Source organism: Molossus molossus, unplaced genomic scaffold, assembly GCF_014108415.1.
Source record: "Molossus molossus isolate mMolMol1 unplaced genomic scaffold, mMolMol1.p scaffold_m16_p_12, whole genome shotgun sequence".
Classification (NCBI taxonomy): Eukaryota; Metazoa; Chordata; class Mammalia; order Chiroptera; family Molossidae; genus Molossus; species Molossus molossus.
In genome coordinates, this window is record NW_023425347.1 from 34,702,073 (window position 1) to 34,725,801 (window position 23,729).

A 23,729-nucleotide genomic window follows, 5' to 3' on the forward strand; every position below is an offset into this window, starting at 1 on the left:
ATTGGTTTCTCCTTTGAAGTCCTGCAGAAGATTTGTAATATATTTTGATGCTCCTATACTGGGTGCATATATGTTTACCAAGGTTATATCTTCCTGTTGGATAAATCCTTTCAACATTATGTAGTGGCCTTCTTCGTCTCTAGTTATGGCCTTCATTTTGAAATCTATTTTATCAGATATGAGTATTGCTACCCCAGTTTTTTTTTTTTCCTTTTTGTTTGTTTGGAAGATTTCTTTTTTATCCCTTCATTTTCAGCCTATGTGAATCTTTTGTTGTGAGGTGAGTCTCTTATAAAGTTATACTTTCTTATCTAATCAGCTACTCTGTGTCTTTTTATCAAAGCATTCAATCAATTTACATTTAAGGTTACTATCGACATGTACTTATTTATTGCCATTTTTGTTTATTGTGGTTCTATTTTTTCCTATTTCTTCTAATAATTACAGCAGTCCTTTTTAACATTTCTTGCAGTGCTGGTTTGGTGCTGATATATTCCTTTACCTTTTTTTTGTCTGAGAAGCTCTTTATTTCATCTTCTATTTTGAATGATAGCCTTGCTGCATAGAGTAATATTGGATTCACATCGTTGTTTTTCATGACCTTGATTACTTCATTCCATTCCCTTCTGGCCTGTAGTGTTTCTGTTGAGAAATTAGCTGATAGCATTAGGGTTGTTGTTGGTGTTTTTTTGTTTGTTTGTTTGTTTGTTTGTTTGTTTGTTTGTTTGTTTTGTAAGTAACCTGTTGTTCATCTCTTGCTGTCTTTAGGATTCTCTCTTTGTCTTTAATTTTTGGCATTGTAATTATTATGTGTCTTGGTGTGGGACTGTTTGGGTTCTTTTATTTGGGGCTTCTTAAACTTGAATGTGTTCTTCCTTCTCCAAGTTGGGAAAGTTTTCTGTCACTGTTTCTTCAAATATATTCTCTAAACCTTGCTTATTTTCTTCTTTTTCTGGAACTCCTATAATGTGAATATAGTTACAGTTCCATTGTCCCGCAGTTCTCTTAAGCTGTCTTTCTGCTTTTTAATTGTTTCTTCTTTTTGGTTTTCTGATTGGTTGATTTTTTCCACAACTTGTTCTCTAATTCACTGATTAAGTCCTCAGCTTGCTCTCCTCTGCTGGTTAGTCCTTCCATTGTGTTCTTAATTTCTGCTATGTCATTCTTCATTGCCACTTGGTTGGTTTTCAATCTTTCTGTCTCTTTATTCATGATATTGAGCTCCTTACTCATGCTGTTGAGCTTCCTCAAGGTTATGGCTCTGAACTCTACCTCTGATAACTTTCTTAACTGCATTTCATTTATCTCATCTTCAGTAGAGTTCTCTTGTTCTTTCATTTGGGATTTGTTTCTTTGTTTCACCATTTTGACTATCTCAGGGGGTTTAGAACCTGTCAAAGTTTCCCTGTGGGTGTTGGTGCTCTGCTGTTTGTGGCTCCCTCTACTGGGTTTGGATGAGCCTGGGTGGGCCCATGTTAAACACCACTGTCATGTCTTACTTTCTTGGGTAGATTTGGAAGCCCATGAAAGGTTCAGTTATCCTCGAGCTTTTTACCTATAGGCTATTAGTCTCAGCTACTTGATGAGCTTTGGGTTGTATCCCTCAGATGAATGAAAAGCTCCCTCAGGTGTTCAAAGTAAGAGGATTTCCAGAAGGTGGGGCAGATGCTTGTTGTTAATGATCCTCAATTTGCATTTTTTGTCCCAGCTGGATGGGGTTAAATCTCTGAGCGAGGGGTGCTGCTTCTCCCCAGAGCTCTGGGACAAAGATCCCTGAGCAAGATGGCCACTATCCTGTGTGGCCATGACTCAGCAAAAACTCTGAGTGCCCTCCAAATTTCAAGTGTTTCCACATAGTTCAGTCTGCCCTCCCTCTGCTGGAGCCCAAGGTGAGTGGTTGTAGCTAATTTAGTGCTCTGTTCTGGCCCTCTGCACTGTGGAGCAGCTTGGATTTTATCCCTGAAGGAACTGCTGTTCGTGGACTCCCTGCCCATCCTCTTGTGCCTCTGCAGACCTACCAGGTTAGATTCAGTGTTCTTTTTTCCTGTCCCTTGTTATATGGGTCCTCTCCAACTGCTTTTCCTTTGCCTTTTTCCAATGATTTATCTTTGTTTTAGTTGTAATTCTAGTTTGGTCCTGGGAGATGGTCTGTGTAGTTTCCATTCACTCCACCGCCATTTTTATCTACCTCAGTGGCATTTTTATACAATAAAACAAAATCTCAGCAAGCAAAACTAAGAAAACAATAACATTTCCAACTGCAACAACAACGAAAATAATAATAAGGTACCTAGGAACTTATATAACTCAACACAAAACAAAGACCTTTTTATTTACCTCCTTTTAACCAGGAGGTAAAAGAACTGTACTTGGAAAATTATAAGGACTAAAGGACATACATATAAGTGGAAGCATATAACATGTTCATAGATAGGAAGAATTAACATCATTAAAATGTCCATACTACCCAAAGCAACCTATAGATGCAATGTAATTCCTACCAAGATACCATTGCTGTATTTCACAAAACTAGAACAAATATTCCCAAAATGTATATGGAACAACAAAAGAACCTAGCCACAACAATCTTGAGAAAGAAGAACAAAATTGGTGGTATCACACTATCTGATAGTAAACTGTGCTATGAAGTCATAGTAATCAAAGCAGCATGGTACAGACATAAAAACAGACATATAGATGAATGAAACGTAATAGAGAGCCCAAAAGTAAACCCACATCTTTATAGTCAATTAGTATTTGACAAAGAAGGCAATAATATACAGTGGGGTAAAGGCAGTTTATTCAATAAATGGTATTGGGATAATTGTACAATACATGCAAAAAAAAATGAAACTAGAACACCTTCTTACACCATATGTAAGAATAAACTCAAAATGGATAAAAGACTTTACTGTAACACTTGAAACCATAAAAATCCTAGAAGAAAACAAAGCCAGTAAAATCTCTGATATTTGGTGTAGCAATATTTTTTAGATATATCTCCTCAGCAAGGGAAACAAAAGAAAAAAATGAACAAATGGGACAACATCCAACTAAACAGATTTTGCACAGCAAAGGAAACCATCAACAAAATTAAAAGACAACACACTGAATGAGAGAACATATTCAACAAAGATATATCTGCTAAAGGGTTATTATCCAAAATTTATAAAGAGCTTATATAACTCAACACCAAACAAAGATGAACAAAGGGCAAAAGAATTACATAGACACTTCTTCAGAGAGGACATTCAGATGGCCAATAGATATATAAAAATAGACTCAATGTCACTAATCATCAGAGAAATGTAAATTAAAACCACAATGAATTATCACCTCACACCTCTCAGAATGGTTATCATCAATAAATCAACAAAAAAGTGCAGGCCAGGATGTGCACTAGTAGTGGAAATGGGGATTGATGCAGCCACTATGGAAAACAGTATGGAGTTTCCTCAAAAAATTGAAAGTGGAACTGCCATTTGACCCAATAATTCCACTTCTGGGAATATACCTGAAGAAATCTGAAACTCTACTTAGAAAGAATATATGCACCCCTGTGTTCACTGCAGTTTTGTTTACAATAGCCAAGATTTGGACCCATCCCACGTGCTCATCAGTAGAAGAGTAAATAAAGAACTGTGGTATACTTACACAATGGAATACTATTTGGCCATTAAAAACAAAGAACTCTTACCTTTTACAACATGGATGGACCTGGAGAGTAGCTTGCTAAGTGAAAGAAGCCAATCAGAGAAAGACAAATATCATATGGTTTCACTTACATGTGGAATCTAATGAACAAAGTTACAAAAAAAAACCAAAATCAAACAGACTCATAGGTACAGAAACTAGACTGACAGTTGACAGAGGGGAAGGGATAGTGGGGCTGGGGAAAGGGGTGAAGAGATTAAGGAAAAAATAAAAACCTCACAGACACAAACCATAGTATGATGATTACCAGAGGAAAAGGTGGGTAGGGACAGGAAGAACACGGTAAAAAGGAAATAAATGGTAATGGACTTTGGATGGTGAACACATAATAAAATATAGACAGTGTATTGTGAAATTGAACGTTTGAAACCTATATAATTTTATTAACCAATGTCACCTCAATAGATTCAATAAAAATTTTTAAATAAACAGCAAAAAATTAATTAATAATAAAAGTAGATATGCAAAAATGGCGGCGGAGTGAATGGAAGCTACACAGACGATCTCCCAGGATTAAACGGGAATTACAACAAAAATAAAAACAAATCCTCAGAAAAAAGCAACAGAAAAACAGTGGGACATGACCATATAACCAGGAACATCAGTAGGATCTGTGGAGGTGCAAGAGAGTGGCGGGCTGGGAGCCCACAAACAGCAGTGGTCTTAGCTGTGAGCAGTGCCCTCAAGGATAAAATACTAAGCTTGCTCCACAGTGCAGAGGGCCAGAACAGAGCACTGGATTGGCTACAGCCACTCACCTGGAGTTCCAGCAGAGGGAGGGCAGACTGGAATGAAGCTCTGTAGGGACACTCAGGATTTGCAGGGCACTTAGAGTTTTTGCTGAGTCGCGGCCACAAAGGATGGTAGCCAGCTTGTTCATTCCCAGAGCTGTGGGGAAAAGCAGCAGCCCCTCCCTCAGAGATTCAGCCTCCTCCAGGTGAGGTAAAGAAATGTAAACTGAGAATCATTAACAACCAGCACCTGCCCCACCCTCTGGAAATCCTCCTACACAAAACATCAGGGCTACATACCAAGGCCTTGAGTAACTGAGACTAATAGCCTCCAGGCAAAAAGCTAGAGGATAACTGAATCTTTCCTAGGTTTGCAAATCTATCCAGGAAAGTAAAACTTGACAATGGTGTTTAACATAGGCCCACCCAGGCTCATCCAAACCCAGTAGAGAGAACCACAAACAGCAGAACACCAACACCCACAAGGAAAATTTGGCAGGCTCCAAACCCACTGAGATAGCCAAAATGGTGAAACAAAAAAACAAATCCCAAATGAAAGAACAAGAGAACTCTATCAAAGATGTGGTCAATGAAATGCAGCTAAGCAAATTATCAGAGGTAGAGTTCAGAGCCATGATTTTGAGAAAGCTCAACAGCATGAGTAAGGACATCAGCACCATAAGTAAAGATATAGAAATATTGAAAACCAACCAAGTGAAAATGAAGAATGACATAGCAGAAATTAAGAACACATTGGAAGGACTAAAAAGCAGAGTACAGGAAGCTGAAGACCAAATCAGTGAATTAGAAGACAGGGTAGAAAAAATCAACCAATCAGAAAACCAAAAGGAAAAAATAATTTAAAAAACAAGAAGACAGCTTAAGGGAACTGTGGGAAAACTGGAAATGTAATACCATTCACATCATAGGAGTACCTGAAGAAGAAGCAAATAGGCAAGAATTAGAGAATATGTTTGAAGAAATAATGACAGAAAATGTTCCTAATTTGGTGAAGAAAGAAAGCATTCAAGTTTCAGAAGCACAGAGATCCCCAAGTAAGAAGAACCAAAATAGGCCCACATCAAGAAACATAGTAATTAAAATGCAAAAAATTAAAGACAAAGAGAGAATCCTAAAGGCAGCAAGAGAGAAGCAACAGGTTACCTACAAAGGAAACCCCATAAGGCTCTCAGATAACTATTCAAAAGAAACACTACAGGCCAGAAGAGAGTGGCATGAAGTAATCAAGGTCATGAAAAGCAAAGATCTGAATCCAAAACTACTCTATCCAGCAAGGCTATCATTCAAAATGCAAGGACAAATAAAGAACTTCCCAGACATAAAATAAGGCTAAGGGAATATATTAGCACCAAACTAGCACTGCAAGATATGTTAATAGGACTGCTGTATTTAGCAGAAGAAATAGGAAGAAAAAGATAAGCACACTAAACAAAAATGGCAATAAATAACTACATATCAATAATCACCTTAAGTGTAAATGGTTTGAATGCTCCGATAAAAAGACACAGAGTAGGTGACTGGATAAGAAAGCATGATCCACATAGATGTTGTTTACAAGAGACCCACCTCACAAAAAAAGACTCAGATAGGTTAAAAATGAAGGGATGGAAAATTTCTCTTAAGCAAAGGAGAAAAAGAGCTGGAGTAGCAATACTCATATCTGATAAAGTAGATTTCAAAATGAAGTCCATAACTAGAGACAAAGAAGGCCACGACATAATATTGAAAGGATCTATCCAACAGGAAGATATAATCTTGGTAAACATATATGCACCCAATATAGGAGCACCAACATATATTTAGAATCTTTTGGAGGACTTCAAAGGAGAAATCAACAGCAATACAATCATAGCAGGGGACTTCAACACCCTGTTGACATCACTGGATAGATCTTCTAGATAAAAAATTAACAAGGAAACACAGACTCTAAATGAAGGGCTAAATTAAATGGATTTAATAGTTATTTACAGAGAATTACACCCCAAAACTATAGAATTCACATTCTTCTCAAGTGTACATGGGATATTCTCAAAAATAGAACTCATGTTAGGGCACAAACTAAGTCTCTACAAGTTCAAGAAGATTGAAATCATATCAAGCATCTTCTCAGAACACAATGGCATGAAACTAGAAAACAATTGCAACAAGAACAAGCAAAGATATTTGAAAACACAGACGCTAAATAGCATGTTATTGAACAATGAATGGGTTACCATAGAGAACAAGAAAGAAATTAAAAACTTTCTGGAACACAATGAAATGAATACACAACAATACAAAATCTATGAGATACAACAAAGCAGTTCTGAGAGGGAAGTTCACCTCAAGGCCACATCAAGAAACAAGAAAAATTTCTAATTGACTATCTAACCTCACAACTTAAAGAACTAGAAAGCAAACAAAAAGAAAACCCTAGAGCAAGTAGAAGGAAGGAAATAGTAAAGGTAAGAGCAGAAATAAATGACATGGAGACCAAAAAAACAATTCAAAGGATCAATGAAACAAAGAGCTGGTTGTTTGAAAAGATAAACAAGATTGATGGAACCTTAGCTAGATTCACCAAGAAACAAAAAGGGAGAACCCAAATACACAAAATCAGAAATGAAAGAGGAGAAATATTAACTGACACCACAGAAATACAACGAATTGTGGACAAATATTATGAGCCATTAATTGGCTACAAATTCAACAATCTAAGTGAAATGGACAAATTTCTAGAAACACATAGTCTCCCAAAACTGGACTGGGAAGAGATCGAAATCTGGAACAGATCAATAGTAACTAAGGAAACTGAAGATGTAATCATGAAACTCCCAATAAACAAAAGCCCAGTCCCGGACGGCTTCATGGGGGAGTTTTGCCGAACATTCAAAGAAGAACTAACACTCATTCTCCTCAAACTATTCCAAAAAATTCAAGAAAAAGGAGGACTTCTATACACGTTTTATGAGGCCAGCATAAATCTAATTCCAAAACCAGAAAAAGACACTACAAAGAAAGAAAACTACAGGCCAATATCCCTGATGAACATAGATGCCAAAATCCTGAACAAAATCCTGGCAAATTGGATTCAGAAATACATCAAAACAATTATTCACCATAACCAAGTGGGATTCTTCCCAGAAATGCAAGGCTGGTACAATATTCGCAAATCAATAAATGTGATACACCACATAAACAAAATGATAGACAAAATCCATAAGGACAGGTACAAGACAAGGATGCCCACTTCACCACTCTCATTTAACATAGTACTGGAAGTATTAGTCATAGCAATCAGACATAAAGAAAAAATAAAAGGAATCCATATTGGAAAAGAGGAAATGAAACTGTCATTATTCGCAGATGACATCATATTATATATTGAAAACCCCAAAGACTCCATCAAAAATCTACTAGACTTAAATGAATTTGGCAAATTAGCAAGATACAAAATTAACCTCATGAAATCAATGGCATTCTTATACACCAATGATGAACTCACAGAAAAAAAAAAACTAAAAAAAATCTTATTTACCATTGCAGCAAAAATTTAAGATACCTAAAAATAAACTTAACCAAAGAAGTAAAGAACCTATTTGCAGAAAACTATAGGACATTGAAAAAAGAAATAGAGAAAGATATAAAAATGTGGAAGCACATACCTGTTCATGGATTGGAAGAATCAACATCATGAAAATGTCCATACTACCCAAAGCAATCTACAGATTCATGCAATTCCCATCAAAATACCAACGACATAGTTCACAGAACTAGAACAAATATTTCAAAAGTTCACGTGGAACAAAAAAAGACCCTGAATAGCCACAGCAATCTTGAAAAAGGACAAAGTAGGATAAAGTAGGTGGGATCACAATACCAGATATCAGGTTATACTACAAAGCTACTGTAATCAAAACAGCCTGGTACTGGCACAAGAACGGGTACATAGATCAATGGAATAGAACTGAGAACCCAGAAATGGACTCAAAATATTATGCTCAATTAATATTTGACAAAGGTGGCAAGAGCATACAATGGAGTAAAGACAGCCTCTTTAATAAATGGTGTTGGGCCCTGGCCGGTTTGGCTCAGCGGTTAGAGCGTCGGCCTGCGGTACAGAGAGACCCAGGTTCGGTTCCCGCTAAGGGCACGTACCTCGGTTGCAGTTTGTCCCCGGCCCTGGTTGGTCGTGCGGGTGGCAGCCACTCGATGTGTCCCTTCACGTTGATGTTTCTCTCTCTCTCTCCCTTCCTCTCTCTCCCTCCCACTCTATCTGTACAAAAAATGGAAAAGTAGCCTCAGGTGAGGATAAAAAATAAATAAATAAATAAATGGTGTTGTGAAAATTGGATAGCTACATGCAAAAAAAAAAAAAAAAAAATGAAACTAGACCATCAACTTACGCCACACACAAGAATAAACTCAAAGTGGATAAAAGACTTAAATGTGACTCATGAATCCATAAAAATCCTAGAAGAAAATGTAGGCGACAAAATTCCAGACATTGTATGTGGCAGAATTTTCACTGATACATCACCTAAGGCAACAAAAACAAAGAAGAAAATGAACATATGGGACCACATCAAAATAAAAACCTGCACAGCAAAAGAAACAACTACCAAAATGGAAAGGCAACCCACTCTATAGGAGAGCATAATTGCCAATGATACATCAGGTAAGGGGTTAATTTCCAAATTATATAGAGCGCTCATACAACTCAACAAAAGGAAGACAAAGAACCCAGTTAAAAAATGGGCAGAGGACCTAAATAGACACCTCTCCAAACACGACATACAAATGGCCAAGAGACATATGAAGAAATGCTCAACATCACTGATCATCAGAGAGATGCAAATTAAAACAACAATGAAGTATCACCTCACACCTGTCAGAATGGCCACCATCAACAAATCATCAAACAACAAGTGTTGTAGAGGGTGTAAAGAAAAGGGGACTCTAGTACACTGCTGGTGGGAATGCAGACTGGTGCAGCCACTATGAAAAACACTATGGTGTTTCCTCAAAAAATTAAAAATTGAACTGCCATTTGACCCAGTGATCCCACTTCTAGGAATATACCCTAAGAAGCCTGAAACACCAATCAGAAAGAATATATATACCCCCATGTTCATAGCAGCATTATTTACAATAGCTAAGATCTGGAAACAGCCCGAGTGTCCATCAGTAGACAAATGTATAAAAAAGTGTGGTGTATGTACACAATGGAGTACTATGCAGCTGTAAGAAAGACAGATCTCTTATCCTTTGAGACAACATGGAAAGACCTGGGGAGTATTATTTTATGCGAAACAAGCCAAACAGAGAAAAACAAATATCACATGATCTCACTTATTTGTGGAATATAATGAACATAACAGTCTGAAGAACAGGGTAGTCCCAGAGACGTGGAAGTAGGGTACAGACTGAAAATCTCCAGAAGAGGGAGTGGGTGGGGAGAGATTAACCACAGAATTTACATGCATGTATGCATAACCAATGGACATGGACAACAAAGCTGGGTACACAGGGCGGGGAGGGAGGGTAAGGAGGGTATCAATGGCGGGAAAGAGAAACATCTGTAACAAAAATAAATTTTTAAAAATTAATTAAAGAAATAAAAAACTGAAAAGGGATTAGAAAGGGAACACTCAAAAAATAATAATAATAAAAGTAAATTAAAAATTGATCATCTAATTTCACTATAATTTGTTGCAGAGTCCATTTTAACATTTAAAATACAAACTCAGCCCTGGCCAGTTTGGCTCAGCGGTTGAGCATTGACCTGCGGACCAGAGAGCCCTGGGTTCCGTTCCCGCTAGGGGCACGTACCACAAAAAAAACAAACAAATAAATAAATAAATAAAGTAAAATATAATACAAACTCATATCAATGTCAACTTTCTGATGATAATGTGATTAGTAGTATCAGGTCACATATCAAAGGAAAAAGGGAGATTCAAATTTTTCAAAATGACATTTCAGTGTCTGACATTTTATTTAATGTAACAGTCTTCATCTTTGTGTGATATAGTAAAAATCTTTTTTTGTTAGTGTTGTAAAAATTAAATCTCTACAATCTGTTTTTTATATTTATCACTATTATTACCAAAGAGCCCATTTCACAGAAACATATTAGGGAAAATGGAAATGACACTCAAAGAATTGATACGATTTTTGTTCTGTAGTTCAGCACTATGGAATGCTGCTTTAAAAAGTAAATTAAAATTTCCCTGGTGTACAACTAAAATATATTTGCCAGCATTCTAGCTCACACTGAAATTCAAATATGATAGGAGTCGCTAAACAGAAAGGAAACAAACTGATGAGACAAACTGTTTGCAGCATTTGTCAACTTTTAAAATATATTGCTACATGGTTTGGGTCATTTTAAATATTCATTTTTGTATTTTTCTATTGATCTATCTGAAGCAGACTCTCAAATTATATTTAATCTTCACCCCCTCCCCCTTGTATAAATCTAGATCCATCCTTGTATAAGTAAGAAACAACTATATGCAACAAAATTATAGTGAATTTGTCTGGGCTATAAAATGAAGAATTTTATATACACACACACTAGTTTTTTATTTTGTTTTGTTTGTTTGTTTGGCTTGTTTTTTATTTTATTTTATTATTTCATTTATTTGCTAATGAAAAATCGTGTTGAACACAAAATACTCTTTGAAAAAAGAGAGAGAAAAGAATTGAACAAGGGCAAAATATTAAGAAAAATCGATTAATAAACAAACCCCTTCCCTCACCAAACTACCCCTGCTGTCCCTTGGCTCACATTCAGCCAACTGCTCTGTACTCCTTGTTGGTTCAGGGAACACAAGCTAACTGCGAGGGACCAACGTGAGATTCTGAAGGCAGGTGTGGAGGAACCAGGAATGGTGACTTCCCTCCCACCTCATCTGCTCTCCTGACTCAGTTTAAGAAGAAAAAAAAAAAAGAGGGTGGGGAGAGGGGCAACCCAATGATTCGATTCTCAAAGAAGCGCGTGTGCTTTAGATTTGGGTTCTTATCAACCCGACCCACAACTGCTTGGCTGTAATACCTGGCACGATTTTCAGCTTCTAAAGAAAACAGTCCGTATCCGGAGGAGCCAGACGCAGGAGGGAAGAGCGAGGGAAGAGCTAGGACAGCTGAGGACTTTTCCAGTCTGCAGCACCTGAGACATGTAAGTTCGCCCCTAGACTCGCCCTTCCCTCCCCGCGTTTCTTTACATCAACAACAACACGTGCCTTAACGCACACCCGACCCTGGAAACGCAGGCTCGGCCCTGGCTGGCAGGGAGGCAGCGCGAGGCTAGTACTGGAGCCTGCCCCCAGGAGCTCAGCCCCTCTGCATCAGAGACCTCTGCGTGGCGACCAGCGCGCACGCACCTGGTCGCCTTGTCATTAGCTGCCTCCTGGCACTCACCCAGAGCTATACACACTGCCCTGCGTGGGAGGAGGAGGAAGGCATCCTACCTCAAATGCCAAAAGGGGCTAAGTCCTTCCTGGGATTGATGGAGTAAACCCCATCCTCTTGCAGAGGTGCATGGTGGAGTCTCTTCCCCTTCCATCTCCCTGCTCCCTCCTCAGACTGCCCCTGCTCCCCCAACCCCCACCTCCAGGCATGGGAGAAACTGAGAGAAAAGATGGTTCTTAATTTTCAGGCAATTTAAATCATTAAAGATTGACTGATTATTTTTGTATTAACAATACTTAATATTCCAAAAATAGAACAATGCTCTGTTATAGAGAATAATTCAATCTCATGTTCACTAATCAAGTGTTAAAAATAACCGTAAGATCTAATAGTGTTTGTTTATCATGCATTGTTTTTAAGGTGTGTTCCATACAAAAACTATCAGAATACCCCATCATAGTTACTGAGAAGTCCAGGTTGGGGTAGTTCTCAACATCATTTCAGATGACTGACTCTCCTGAAAAGTAAACTGGAAACCATCTCGCTACATACAATAGAACTATTTTATTTTACTTGTTTATTTGAACTTAACAGCTTTTAATTTTTAATTTTTTTAAAATATTTTATCTTTATTGATTTTAGAGAGAGAAGGGAGAGGGAGAGACAAATAGAAACATCGATGAGATGATAGAGAACATCGATTGGCACCTCCTGCATGACCCCACTGGGGATCTGGCCTACAACTTGGTCATGTGCCCTGACTGGAATCGAACCTGAGACCTCTTGGTGCATGGGTCAATGCTCAGCCACTGAGCCACACCAACTGGGCTGAACTTAACAGCTTTTAAATTGGGTATTTCCGTATACTTACATTAAAATTTTTTTGTTAACTCATCTATTCCTATCCCAAATTTTAAATATTCAGTCCAAGATATAAATTCTGCAATTTCTCCTGCTTCTACCTACTGTGATGAAAATAGTAAAGTAGGGCCTCACCCAGCTGTGGGACTCTGGCAGATCTGGGCACACCTTAAACACCCTGCTACTGCCTCTTCCCTGTCAGCCCATAAATAAGAAGTGTCTTTTTATTCCAGTCAAATAAATGAATTCCTGCACCCATAACTTTCTCACTTTCTCTAGGTCCTATAACTATCTGTTCCTGGTGCTTTGAGACAAATCTCATTCTTTATCTCTTCTTCCTCTTAAATTCTCCCCTCCTTCAGCAGTTCCTATTCCCACAGTTCACTAAACCTGTCCTCAAGGTCACAAATCACATTTATTTCTTTCTCAGAGATATTTCTCTTCCCTGACCACCCTCTATATAAAATTCAGTCCCCACAACCCCTATTGCAGTCCCTGCTGATTGTCCCCTGAGCACTTTCCTTCATCTGATATATGTACACGACACATGTTGCTTATTTGCCTTCTGTATTGCCTGCCTCCTCCCACTGGAATAGAGCTCCATGAGGCAGGAATTGTTATCCATTTTGGTCACCGCTTGACCCTGAGCACTGAGAACAGTACCCAGCACATGGTAGGTACTCAGGAAATGTATACAGTTCATGAGAAACCACATCATTCTGGAACTCCAGGTATCTGCTTTGGTCACTCCTCGTCTCCTGCATGTCCTGTTCTGCCTCTACTTACCCCCAGTATGTTAATGTTCCAAAGGCTCCTTCATTAGTGTTTTGTTTTTCTCATTCCATTCATTTTTTGCATCACATGGGCAAGGCTGTTTTACGGTTCATTTATGGATTAATTCAGTAATGTACATAGGAATCTGTACCAGACCTTGACACACTAGGCTAAATACTTATCTTTTAGAAACATACCAACTGTAGGAAAGTGATATATAAGCTACAGGAGCATAAAGCTGATATGCAAATGACCTCTGTAACCATTAGATATGACTTTGGGAACTTGTATTCTACTTCGTTGTTCCTCTGGGTTACAGCTCACCATGGCCTCCGAATACACCATGATGGACCCCATCTGTCTGGTGGAAAACCAGAAAAATCAGCTGGTGGTAAATCCAAAAGCACTAGAGATTCTTGACAAGATCGATCAGCCTGTGGTGGTGGTGGCCATCACAGGACTGTATAGGACAGGAAAGTCCTACCTGATGAACCGCCTGGCAGGACAGAACCATGGTGAGTGTTGTTCTGGGGCAGGGGCATTTGCTTGGAAACAGTAATAACACACTGATCATACCTCCTTCATGGTTATCTTAAGGAAGAGCCTGACTCCTCCCAGTGAAGAAAATGTTTAATCCTTTGCCCAATTTATAACTTCAACCCCATCTGTCCTCAAAATCTCACTCATTTTCTTCAGTAATAAAGGATTCCCCAGCCCTATCAAAAGATCCACCACATTTGTCATCTACTGGGTTGCTCAGCTCCAGAAATTATTCCCATCCTTTCTCCTGCATCACTTCTGCTCCAAACTATAGGGTAATTTCAGTAGCATACAAAGATTGTTCAATACTTGTTTTTTTTTTTAATTAATTTACATTTGTTACAGATGTTTCTCCTTTTTCCCCCATTGACACCCTCTCCCTGATCCCGCCTCCCACCTCGGCCTTGTTGTTTATGTCCATTGGTTATGCATATCTGCATATAAGATCTTTGATTTATCTCTTCCCACCCCCCAACCCCCCTCTTCTGAGGTCTGTCAGTCTGTACCCTACTTCTATGTCTCTGTATCTATTTTATTCATCAGCTTATTTTGTTCATTATATTGCAGAAATAAGTGAGATCATGTAATATTTGTCTTCTTCCGATTTGCTTATTTTACTTAGCATAATACTCTCCAGTTCCCTCCATGTCGTCTCAAAGGATAAGAGATCTTTCTTTCTTACAGCTGCGTAGTATTTCATTGTATAAATGTACAACAGCTTTTTTATCCACTCATCTACTGATGAACATTTGGGCTGTTTCCAGATCTTAGCAATTGTAAATAGGGCTGCTATGAACGTAGGGGCACATATATTATTTCTTTCTTTCTTTCTTTTTTTTTTTTTTTTTTTGTACGTGCCCCTAGCGGGAACCAAATCCAGGACTCTATGGTCCGCAGGCCGACGCTCCAACCGCTGAGCCAAACTGGCCAGGGCTATTATTTCTGATTAGTGTTTCAGGCTTCTTAGGATATATTTCTAGAAGTGGGATCACTGGGTCAAATGGCAGTTCCAGTTTTAATTTTTTGAGGAAACACCATATTGCTTTCCACAGTGGCTGCACCAGTCTGCATTCCCACCAGCAGTGTACTAGAGTCTCCTTTTCTCCACACCGTTGGCAGCACTTGTGGTATGAGGATTTGTTGATGGCAGCCATACTGATAGGTGTGAGATGAAACCTAATAGTCGTTTTAATTTACATCTCTCTGATGGTTAGTGATGTCTCTTGGCCATTTGTATGTCCTGTTTGGAGAGGTGTCTATATAGATCCTCTGCCCATTTTTTAATTGGGTTCTTTGTCTTCCTTTTGTTTAGTTCTATGAATATTTTATATATTTTGAAAATTAACCCTTTATTTGATATATCATTGGCAATTATGCTTTCCCATATACTGGCTTCCATTTCCATTTCGATGGTTGTTATTGTTTTTTTTGTTTTTGTTTTTTTCTGTGCAGAAGCTTTTTAGTTTAATGTAGTCCTATTTATTAATTTTTCCTTTGTTTTTCTTGTCTTAGGTGTTGTATCAGTGAAAATTTTGCTGCATGTGATGTCTAATACTTGTTGCCTACATTTTCTTCTAAGATTTTTATGGATTCATGAGTCACATTTAAGTCTTTTATCCATTATGAGTTTATTCTTGTGTATGGTGTAAGTTGGTGGTCTAGCTTCATTTTCTGTTTTTTTTTTTTGTTGTGTGTTTTTTTTTGTTTTGTTTTTTTTTTTTTTGCATATAGCTGTCCAATTTTCCTAACACCATTTATTAAAGAAGCTGTCTTTACTCCATTGTATGCTCTTGCCACCTTTGTCAAATATTAGTTGAGCATAATGCCTTTGGTCAATTTCTGGGTTCTCTGTTCTGTTCCATTGCTCTATATTCCAAGACTGCTGTGGCTATTCGGGGTATTTTTTTGGGGGGGGGGTCCATTAAACTTTTGGAGTATTGTTCTAGTTCTTTGAAATATGTTGATGGTATTTTAATGGGGATTGCATTGAATCTATAGATTGCTTAGGGTAGTATGGGCATTTTAATGATGTTAATTCTTCCAATCTATGAACAAGGTATATGCTTCCACTTTTTTATATCTTCCTCAATTTCTTTGTTCAATGTCCTGTAGTTTTCTGAAAACAAGTCCTCTACTTCTTTGGTTAAGTTTATTCCTAGGTACCTTAATTTTATTTATTTACTTATTTTGCTACAGTTGTAAATAGCATTGTTTTTTTATTAGTTTCTCTTTCTGTGAGTTCATTATTGGTGTATAAGAACTAATTTTGTATCATGCCACTTTGCCAAATTCATTTATTAAATCTAGTAAATTTTTGATGGAGTCTTTAGGGTTTTCTATGTACAACATCATGTCATGTCATCTGCAAATAATGACAGTTTCATTTCCTCTTTTCCAATTTGGATTCCTTTAATTTTTCTTCATTTCTAATTGCTGTGGCTAAGACTTCCAGAACTATGTTAAGAATGGCAAAAGTGGACATCCCTGTCCTATTCCTGTTCTTAAGGGAAATGCTTTTAGTTTTTGTTCATTGAGTATAATGTTGGCTGTAGGTTTTCATATATGGCCTTTATTATGTTGAGATATGATCCCTCTATTCCTATATTGCTGAGTGTTTTTATCAGAAATGAGTGCTGGATTTTGTCAAATGCTTTTTCAGCATCTATTGATATGGTCATATGGTTTTTGTCCATCATTTTGTTTATGTGGTGTATCACATTTATTAATTTGCAACTATTGTACCAGCCTTGCATCCCTGGGATGAATCCCACTTGGTCATGGTGAATAATTTTTTTGATGTATTGCTGGATTCTATTTGCTAGTATTTTGTTCAGGATTTTGGCATCTATGTTCATCAGGAATATTGGCCTGTAGTTTTCTTTCTTTGCAGTGTCTTTTTCTGGTTTTGGAATTAGAATTACGCTGGCCTCATAAAATGAGTTTGTAAGTTCCTTTTTCTTGAATTTTTTGGAATAGTTTGAGGAGAATAGATGTTAGTTCTTCTCAATGTTTGGTAAAACTCCACTGTGAAGCTGTCCAGGTCTGGGCTTTTGTTTGCTGAGAGAGTCTTGATTACATCTTCAATTTCCGTAGTTGTTATTGGTCTACTCTAGTTTTCTATCTCTTCCCAGTTCAGTTTTGGGAGACTGTGTGATTTTAGAAATTTGTCCATTTCACCTAGATTGTCCAATTTGTCGGCATATAATTGTTCATAGTATTTTTTAATGATTCTTTGTATTTCTTTAGTGCCAGTTGTTACTTCTCTTCATTTCTGAATTTGTTAATTTGGGTCATCTCTCTTTGTTTCTTAGTGAGTCTGTCTAAGGGTTTATCAATCTTGTTTATCTTTTCAAAGAATCAGTTCTTTGTTTCATTGATCTTTTGAATTGTTTTTTTATTTATTTTTATTTATTTATTTTTTTTATGTTCAGAGTTTTATTTATTTATTTATTTTTTTATGAATTTATTTATTTATTTATTTTTTTGTTACAGATATTTTACCTTTTTACCCCATTGGCACCCCCCACCCCACCCCCCCTCCACCCTGTCCCCGGCTTAGTTGTCCATGTCCATTGGTCATGCATACATGCATATAAGTTCTGTGGTTTATCTCTTCCCACCCCCCCACCCCCCATCCCCTCTTCTGAGGGATGTCAGTCTGTGCCCTACTTCCATGTGTCTGGGTCTACTGTATTCCTCAGACTGTTATGTTCATTATATTCCGTATATAAGTGAGATCATGTGGTATTTGTCTTTTTCTGCTTGGCTTCTTTCACTTAGGATAATACTTTCCAGGTCCCTCCATGTCGTCTCAAAGGATAAGAGATCTTTCTTTCTTACCGCTGCATAGTATTCCATTGTGTATATGTACCACAGCTTTTTGATCCATTCGTCTACTGGTGGACACTTGGGCTGTTTCCAAATCTTAGCTATTATAAATAGTGCTGCTATGAACATGGGGGTACATATATTCTTCCTGATTGGTGTTTCAGGCTTCTTAGGGTATATTCCCAGCAGTGGGATCACTGGGTCAAATGGAAGTTCAATTTTTAATTTTTTGAGGTAGCACCATATTGTTTTCCATAGCGGCTGCACCAGTCTGCATTCCCACCAGCAGTGTATTAGAGTCCCCTTTTCTCCACACCCTCGCCAACACTTGTTGTTTGATGATTTGTTGATGGCGGCCATTCTGACAGGTGTGAGGTGATACCTCATTGTTGTTTTAATTTGTATCTCTCTGATGATTAGTGATGTTGAGCATTTCTTCATATGTCTCTTGGCCATTTGTATGTCTTGTTTGGAGAGGTGTCTATTCAGCTCCTCTGCCCATTTTTTAATTGGGTTCTTTGTCTTCCTTTTGTGGAGTTGTATGAGCACTCTATATATATTGGAAATTAACCCCTTATCTGATAGATCATTGGCAATGATGTTCTCCCATACAGTGTGTTGCCTTTCCATTTTGATGATTGTTTCTTTAGCTGTGCAGAAGCTTTTTAGTTTGATGTAGTCCCATGTGTTCATTTTCTCCTTTATTTCTGTTGCCTTAGGTGATGTATCAGTGAAAATTCTGCTCCGTATGATGTCCGCAATTTTGTTGCCTACATTTTCTTCTAGAATTTTTATGGATTCACGGGTCACATTTAAGTCTTTTATCCATTTTGAGTTTATTTTTGTGTATGGTGTAAGTTGATGGTCTAGTTTCATTTTTTTGCATGTAGCTGTCCAATTTTCCCAACACCATTTATTAAAGAGGCTGTCTTTACTCCACTGTATGCTCTTGCCACCTTTGTCAAATATTAATTGAGCGTATTGCCTTGGGTCCATTTCTGGGTTTTCAGTTCTGTTCCACTGGTCTATATGCCTGTTCTTGTGCCAGTACCAGGCTGTTTTGGTTACAGTCGCTTTGTAGTATAACCTGATATCTGGTATTGTGATCCCACCTACTTTGTTCTTCTTTTTCAAGATTGCTGTGGCTATTCAGGGTCTTTTTTGGTTCCATATGAACTTTTGAAGTATTTGTTCTAGTTCTATGAAATATGTCGTTGGTATTTTGATGGGGATTGCATTGAATCTATAGATTGCTTTGGGTAGTATGGATATTTTAATGATGTTAATTCTTCCAATCCATGAACAGGGTATGTGCTTCCACTTTTTTATATCTTCCTCTATTTCTTTTTTCAATGACCTGTAGTTTTCTGCAAATAGGTCCTTTACTTCTTTGATTAAGTTTATTCCTAGGTATCGTAATTTTTTTGGAGCGATGGTAAATGGGATTGTTTTTTCAGTTTCTCTTTCTGTGAGTTCATCATTGATGTACAAGAATGCCGTCGATTTCTTGACGTTAATTTTGTATCCTGCTACTTTGCCAAATTCATTTATTAAGTCTAATAGATTTTTGATGGAGTCTTTAGGGTTTTCTATGTACAATATCATGTCATCTGCAAATAATGACAGTTTCACTTCCTCCTTTCCAATTTGGATCCCTTTTATTTTTTCTTCATGTCTGATTGCTGTGGCTAAGACTTCCAGTACAATGTTAAATAAGAGTGGCGAAAGTGGACATCCCTGTCTTGTTCCTGTTCTTAATGGAAATGTTTTTAGTTTCTGTCCATTGAGTATGATGTTGGCTGTAGGTCTTTCATATATGGCCTTTATTATGTAGAGATATGATCCCTCTATTCCTACATTGCTGAGCATTTTTATCAGAAATGGATGCTGGATTTTGTCGAATGCTTTTTCAGCATCTATTGATATGATCATGTGGTTTTTATTCTTCATTTTGTTTATGTGGTGTATCACGTTTATTGATTTGTGAATATTGTACCAGCCTTGCATCCCTGGAATGAATCCCACTTGGTCATGGTGAATAATTTTTTTGATGTATTTCTGGATCCGATTTGCTAGTATTTTGTTCAGGATTTTGGCCTCTATGTTCATCAGGAATATTGGCCTGTGGTTTTCTTTCTTCGTAGTGTCTTTTTCTGGTTTTGGAATTAGAATTATGCTGGCCTCATAGAACGTGTTTGGAAGTCTTCCTTCTTCTTGAATTTTTTGAAATAGTTTGAGGAGAATGGGTGTTAGTTCTTTTTTGAATGTTCGGTAAAACTCCCCCGTGAAACCATCTGGGCCTGAGCTTTTGTTTGCTGGGAGAGTCTTGATTACCTCTTCAATTTCCTTAGTTGTTATTGGTCTGTTCAAGTTTTCTATCTCTTCCAGGAATAGTTTTGGAAGACTGTGTGTTTCTAGAAATTTGTCCATTTCGCTTAGATTGTCGAATTTGTTGCCATATAGTTGTTCATAGTAGTTGTTAACGATCTTTTGTATTTCCGTGGTGTTGGTTGTTACTTCTCCTCTTTCATTTCTGATTTTGTGTATTTGGGTTCTCTCTCTTTGTTTCTTGGTGAGTCTAGCTAAGGGTCCATCAATCTTGTTTATCTTTTCGAAAAACCAGCTCTTTGTTTCATTGATCCTTTGAATTGTTTTTTTGGTCTCTATGTCATTTATTTCTGCTCTGATCTTTACTATTTCCTTCCTTCTACTTGCTCTGGGGTTTTCTTTTTGTTTGCTTTCTAATTCTTTAAGTTGTGAGGTTAGATAGTCAATTAGAAATTTTTCTTGTTTTTTGAGGTAGGCCTGTAGTGCTATGAACTTCCCTCTCAGAACTGCTTTCGCTGCATCCCATAGATTTTGTGTTGTTGTGTGTTCATTTTCGTTGGTTTCCAGGAAGTTTTTGATTTCTTCCTTGATCTCCTCGGTGACCCATTCATTGTTTAATAACATGCTATTTAGCCTCCATGTGTTGAAATGTCTTTGCATGTTCTTGTTGCAATTGATTTCTAGTTTCATGCCATTGTGATCTGAGAAGATGCTTGATATGATTTCAATCTTCTTGAACTTGTAGAGATTTAGTTTGTGTCCTATCATGTGGTCTATCTTTGAGAATGTCCCATGTGCACTTGAGAAGAATGTGTATTCTGTAGTTTTGGGGTGTAATTCTCTGTAGATATCTATTAAATCCATTTGGTCTAGTGCTTCATTTAGAGTCTCTGTTTCCTTGCTAATTTTTTGCCTAGAGGATCTATCCAGTGCTGTCAACGGGGTGTTGAAGTCCCCTGCTATGATTGTATTGTTGTCCATTTCTCCTTGGAAGTCCTCCAGAAGATTTTTAATATATTTTGGTGCTCCTATATTGGGTGCATATATGTTTATCAAGGTTATATCTTCCTGTTGGATAGATCCTTTCAATATTATGTAGTGGCCGTCTTTGTCTCTAGTTATGGTCTTCATTTTGAAATCTATTTTATCAGATATGAGAATTGCTACCCCAGCTTTTTTTTGCTTTCCATTGGCTTGGAAAATTTTTTTCCATCCCTTTACTTTCAACCTATGTGAGTCTTTTGTTGAGAGGTGGGTCTCTTGTAGACAACATATAGATGAGTCATGCTTTCTTATCCAATCAGCTACTCTGTGTCTCTTTATGGGAGCATTCAATCCATTAACGTTTAAGGTGACTATTGATATGTACTTATTTATTGCCATTTTTGTTTAGTGTGGTTCTATTTTTCTTCCCATTTCTACTGCTAATTACAGCAGTCCTTTTAACATTTCTTGCAGTGCTGGTTTGGTGCTAATGTATTCCCTTAGCTTTTTTTGTCTGGGAAGCTCTTTATTTGATCTTCTATTTTGAATGATAGCTTTGCTGGGTAGAGTAGTCTTGGATTCAGATTCTTGTTTTTCAGGACTTTGATTACTTCATGCCATTCTCTTCTGGCCTGTAGTGTTTCTTGTGAGAAGTCAGCTGAGAGCCTTATGGGGTTCCCTTTGTAGGTAACCTGTTGCTTATCTCTTGCTGCTTTTAGGATTCTCTCTTTGTCTTTAATTTGTGGCATTTTAATTACTATGTGTCTTGATGTGGGCCTGTTTGGGTTCTTCTTACTTGGGACTCTCTGTGCTTCTTGAACTTGAATGCCGTCTTCCTTCACCAAATTAGGGAAGTTTTCTCTCACTATTTTTTTGAATATATTCTCTATCCCTTGGTCCTTTTCTTCTTCTTCGGGGACTCCTATGATGCGAATATTATTACATTTCCAGTTGTCCCATAGTTCTCTTAAGCTGTCTTCCTGTTTTTTAATAGTTTTTTCCTTTTGTTTTTCTGATTGGTTGATTTTTTCTACCCTGTCTTCTAATTCACTGATCCGGTCCTCAGCTTCCCCTACTCTGCTTTTTAAACCTTCCAATGTGTTTTTCATTTCGGATATGTCATTTTTTATCTCTTCTTGTTGGTTTTTAATTTCCATTTGGCTTATTTTCAGTGTCTCTATGTCCTTACTCATGCTGTTCAGCTTCCTCAAGATCATGGCTCTGAATTCTAGCTCTGTTAACATGCCTAATTGCTCCACATTGATCTCATCTTCGGTGGAGGTGTCTTGCTCTTTCATTTGGCTTCTGTTTCTGTGTTTCACCATTTTGGCTATCACTGTGGGCTTTAGAGCCTGTCTAGTTCTCCCTGTGGGTGTTGGTGTTCTGCTGTTTGTGGCTCCCTCTCCTGTGTTTGATGAGCGAGGGAGGACCCACGTTGAACACCACTGTCAAGTCTTACTTTCCTGGTTAAAGTTGCCAGCCCAGGAAAGGTACTGTTATCCTCTAGCTTTTTGCCTGGAGGCTAGCAGTCTAGGTTAATTGATGAGTTTTGGGTTGTCAGTTGATTGAAAAACTCCCTCTAGTGCTCAGCCAAGGGGCTTTTACGAGGGTGTGGCAGATGCTGGTTGTTAGTGAGCCTCAATTAACACTTCAATGGCCCACAGGGTGGGGTTGGATCTCCGAGGGAGGGGCTACTGCCTCTCCCCAGAGCCCTGGGAAGGAGCAATGTGGCCACCGTCCTGAGTGGCTGCACTCAGCCAAAGCTCCGATATCCCTCCAAACCCCAAGTGTCCCGACACAGTTCCAGTCCAGTCTACCTTCCTTCCGCCGGAGCCCAAGGTGAGTGGCTGTGGCTGTTTCAGCCTCTGTCCCGGCTGCACTGTGGGGCTGCCTGGGAGTGTAACCCGAGGGCGCTGCTCCCAGCTAAGGCCGCTGCCGAGCTGCCGACCGTGCGCTCCCAGCCCCGTCTCGCGCCTTCGCAATCCTACCGGGATGGAGTCAGTGTCCCTCGTTGTATGGTCCTCGCAAGCTGCTTTTCTGTTGGTTTATCCCGTCGATTTGTCTGTGTTATAGTTGTAATTCCAGTTTGGTTCTGGGAGACGGTCTGTGTAGCTCCGTTCACTCCGCCGCCATTTTTCGGTTCCTCTTGAATTGTTTTTTTAGTCCCTAAGTTATTTATTTCTGTTCTGACCTTTGCTATCTTTCCTTCTACTTGCTCTGGGTTTTGTTTTTGTTTGCTTTCTAGTTCTTTAAGTTGTAGAGTTAAAGAGTTAATTAGAATTTTTGTTTGTTTGTTTCTTGAGCTAGACCTGTAGTGCTATGAACTTTCCTCTCAGGACTGTTTATGCTTTGTCTCATGGGTTTTGTGTTGTTGTATGTTAATTTTCATTGGTTACCAAAAAGGTTTTAATTTTTTCCTGATCTTCTAGGTAAGCTATTTGTTGTTTAATAACATCCTATTTATTGTTTAATAACATGCTATGTGTTTGAGTATTTTGATTGTAATTGATTTCTAGTTTCATGCCATTATAATCTGAGATGATACTTAATATG

The 23,729-nt window shown here is 38.0% G+C and overlaps 2 protein-coding genes and 1 long non-coding RNA gene across 6 annotated transcripts in view; 2 read left to right on the top strand and 1 right to left on the bottom strand.

The window, feature by feature from the left end:
- The window catches only part of LOC118627273, a 44,022-nt gene extending 30,363 nt beyond the window's left edge, over positions 1–13,659 (bottom strand). The window contains exon 1 of one of the 2 annotated variants that reach the window (XR_004959042.1): positions 13,509–13,649. This is a non-coding gene — a long non-coding RNA (uncharacterized LOC118627273). Of the gene's footprint in view, positions 1–13,508 lie in introns of both variants that reach the window. The other variant, XR_004959041.1, reaches the window with a different exon arrangement.
- The window catches only part of LOC118627269 (guanylate-binding protein 1-like), a 105,942-nt gene that overhangs the window by 28,454 nt on the left and 53,759 nt on the right, over positions 1–23,729 (top strand). The window lies entirely within an intron of this gene.
- The window catches only part of LOC118627270 (guanylate-binding protein 7-like), a 40,236-nt gene continuing 28,002 nt past the window's right edge, over positions 11,496–23,729 (top strand). Inside the window, exons 1-2 of one of the 3 annotated variants that reach the window (XM_036257572.1) lie at positions 11,496–11,628; positions 13,816–14,011. In XM_036257572.1, the coding sequence (XP_036113465.1) occupies positions 13,822–14,011 (190 nt within the window). In that variant the 5' untranslated portion in view covers positions 11,496–11,628; positions 13,816–13,821. The remainder of the gene's footprint in view (positions 11,629–13,815; positions 14,012–23,729) is intronic. The other 2 variants (XM_036257573.1, XM_036257574.1) reach the window with 2 other exon arrangements.